The following is a 3,346-nucleotide window of genomic DNA, read 5'->3' as shown; positions in this document are numbered from 1 at the left end:
GTTAAGTTAAGTTAGTAGTAGTGTGTGTGAGTGAGTGTGTGTGTGTGTGTGTGTGTGTGTGTGTGTGTGTGTGTGTGTGTGTGTGTGTGTGTGTGTGTGTGTGTGTGTGTGTGTGTGTGTGTGTGTGCACATGATGGTGTTTGCCAAAGGTCTCTACCTTATACTGTACTCACATAGTGGACATCATTTTGCCTGCACTCTGCAATGTTTGACTGCTGTTTAGAGAAAGACAACATTAATGAAATATAGTCTCTTAATGACTTCCTGTTGTTCTTGCTAAGAGCTTTAACAACATTTACCTTCCAATAAAAAGATGGCGGTCACAGCAGAGAGGAAACACATCTTGAAAATGTTCAAGTGTCCAATCAGCTCATTGGGGGAGGCATCTGGAGAGAAAGAAAAGGACCAACACTGATTAGCACCGACTTATCATGTTTTCGAGCACAACAGAATTAAATCAGGAAGGTTGAACTTGCTTTGCTTGATGGACACTCGCCTCCTCGCTGGGAGGAGAGGTGTTTAAACATCGATTAGGAAAATCATTAATTTGTTCAAGTATGCAGTATTGCAGCAATCTGTTGCCTTGGAGTGATCGATGTCTGACCCACATTAACAGTCATGTAGGGCAAACGCAGTACAAGCGACTTGTGGTATATGTGAGGCCTGTCGTGCCTGAAACCTGTGTACAGACTGCGTTATTTGAAAGGAAGTTGCATTTCGACTAGCAAAGTTGGGCTGGGTTTCTCAGAAGTAAAAGCCCTGCTTAATTTCTACAAGTTCATTTTATTTGCAGATGGAGTATTTCCCAGAATTAGCCCGAAAATCTATGTATAAGTGCAAGAGTTGAGCAACTGTAAAACATTCTTTGGTCAAAGGTACAAACTTGTGTACATGAAGACATTTAAGGCTGCTATTATCATTATTTTTAAATGAACCATTGATAAACCCATTGAGAACTATCAAAAATATTTTCAGTTTCTTTCAGCACTATTATTTCCATTTACAGAACAGAATTTGTTTTGCGGCTACAATCTGATAAACTACACATTATTGTATTTTCTGATGCTTTGTTTTCCCCTTTGTCTGTTTGTTTGCTGGATTTCTATTGCTTTTTGTGTGAAAAAAGTGTACAATGTTACCTCTGAAATAAAAAGGCAATAGAAAGTAAACTGATAACTGCCTAGCCCCAAACAGCAGCAAGGCAAAATGTGCAACTACAGTGAACATGGTTTAGCAAAGAAAAAAAGAAAGGGTCAAATACTCAAATACTTTCCTCAGGAGATGGTGAAGACCAAAACCAGAGCTAAAAGTAGAGGGGGTATTAAAGTAACATTTATCAGGTGGCCACAAACAATACTTCACATGTATTCTAATGGTTACAATTCTGCGTATATTCTCTACTATTACTATTAAATAACTGTTGTTATCAACTTTTTGATCGTGTACAATTTCAGTTTTGTAATTTTTTGTAAACTATTTGTAATTTCCTTTTAGAGAAATATTGCTGCAGGCTAAGGGCTAAAGGTTATACTTTGTATACCTAATAATGATGCCTTCAGCAGTTTTATCAGTCCACTTTCAGATTCTGATTCAATTCAGTAACATATGCGTTTCTTTCTCCAAAAAAAAGAAATGACAAGTGCTCTACATTTTGTACAGCAGTGATTTGTAATATTTAGAGAAATCTGTCGAAATGAACTCACAGAAAAAAAATATGATATCTCTAAAGCGAAATAAAATATTTAAAACTATTGGGGATAATATAGTCCTGTATTATATAGGCTATGCAAACTACATTCTCCTGTATAGCATGTTTGGAAATGAAACAGTTCTTTTATTTACCCCAAGTGAAAGAGGTGGTCAAAGCCGCGGTCCTTGCAGGGTGGTCCTGCACGCTACATGTGAAGGTGATCCCTGTTTCCAAGGACTCCTTCTGTGGGAGGAGGAACACGCTGAAGAGATACGCTTCCCGGCTGTGGTTGTCCGTCACCTGGAAACACTTTGGGTTCCCCAAGCGGTCTGAAGACAGCACGGCTCCATCAGTCAGGTGTTCAGACAGCTCAGCATGAGGGTGGGGCGCAGGGAGAGTGCAGTTGGTGAGTGGTAGGTGATCGATAATGGCTCCTGCACTCTGGTAGGTCCAGGTGAGGGTGAGCTCGCTTGGGTGGAAGCCCCCAGTGAGACAGAAGAGAGCCCACTGACCAGTCTGAGGGTCCGGGGGAATCTGGAGGTAAATCTGGGGCGCAGACGGTGGTGCTAGCAAGAAAAATAAAAGAACAGGTAAGAAACCAAGTAAACACATCAGATGAGATAATTCAGAATGTAAATTTAGGTCAATGAAGCAGGCATTAGAGTAAAATAGGACAGAATTATGGAAAGAGAAAATGAAGTAGTAATGTATTAGTTATCATGCAGCCATTTATTTTAAAACAAGGACAAATGAAGCAGAAATAGCTTTATTTAACATACATAAATGATGTTTGCATGGTGAACAATGTGCACATTAATAAAGTCTTCTGAGACTTTATTAATAAAAACGTTTTAAACAGAACACAAATGAAAAATGAACTATATGATAAATATCTCCACTTCTATTTGCACTCTTACTATTTGCGCTGTACATCATTTTTGGCAAATATAACCATTAAAAAAAACTGGAACAAAAACGAATGAACAGGGCTAAAATGGGTAAACAAATGGAATATCAATTGTAATTTGATGAAGGCAACATTGCATCCAGAGAAAAACAAAGGGAAGCTTTTTTCTGCATGAAAGATTTCCACATAATAATTTGGCCATCCCTCCCTGCCTTGTTTTCTGGTGGGTTTCAATTCCCTGGGCTAGATCGATACAAGGCACTGCACATGGTGCCGGGGTGATTATTTCTAGATCTGTCATGAAACCGCTGAGGCAAAAAGATGAACTCTGAGGGAATTTCCCATGACTTGAATTTTTATAGATTGAGCCCGGCCATTTCTGTTACGGTGAAGCATGGTCTAAACCACATGTGTCAAACTCAAGGCCAGGGGGCCAAATCCGTCCCTTGGTGGATTTAATTTCGGCCCGCAGGATAATTTCTAATTACTATTAGATCTGGCCCGTCGGTATATTGCAAGCATCCAAGATGAGATGCCAAGTATCTGGCTTAGTGTGCATCGCAGAGCTGCGAACTGAGTTTCAATGGATGTTTCCTTCTGCACTTTTTTTCTTGTGACAACAGGGCATGTTTGGTTTTTTCTTTGAGAGAAATTGTTTTTTTTAAGCTGTTGTTGGCCTGTAGAAAAATGTAACCATAACAAATGACTCCGGAAAAGCTGCGGATAGAGCCATAACAAATTAATCCAAC

The 3,346-nt window shown here is 39.4% G+C and overlaps 1 protein-coding gene across 1 annotated transcript in view; it reads right to left on the bottom strand.

Moving 5' to 3' along the window:
• Positions 1–113: 113 nt before the first annotated feature.
• LOC104945714 (tyrosine-protein phosphatase non-receptor type substrate 1) overlaps positions 114–3,346 on the bottom strand; it is a 4,585-nt gene continuing 1,352 nt past the window's right edge. The window contains exons 3-5 of the mRNA XM_010771421.1: positions 1,843–2,256; positions 300–386; positions 114–215 (exon numbers count right to left, since the gene is read on the bottom strand). Coding sequence (XP_010769723.1) covers positions 184–215; positions 300–386; positions 1,843–2,256 — 533 coding nt within the window. The 3' untranslated portion in view covers positions 114–183. The remainder of the gene's footprint in view (positions 216–299; positions 387–1,842; positions 2,257–3,346) is intronic.

Source organism: Notothenia coriiceps, unplaced genomic scaffold (assembly GCF_000735185.1).
Source record: "Notothenia coriiceps isolate Sejong01 unplaced genomic scaffold, NC01 NC01_scaffold00009973, whole genome shotgun sequence".
Classification (NCBI taxonomy): domain Eukaryota; kingdom Metazoa; phylum Chordata; class Actinopteri; order Perciformes; family Nototheniidae; genus Notothenia; species Notothenia coriiceps.
This window is presented reverse-complemented; position numbering and strand designations above follow the sequence as displayed.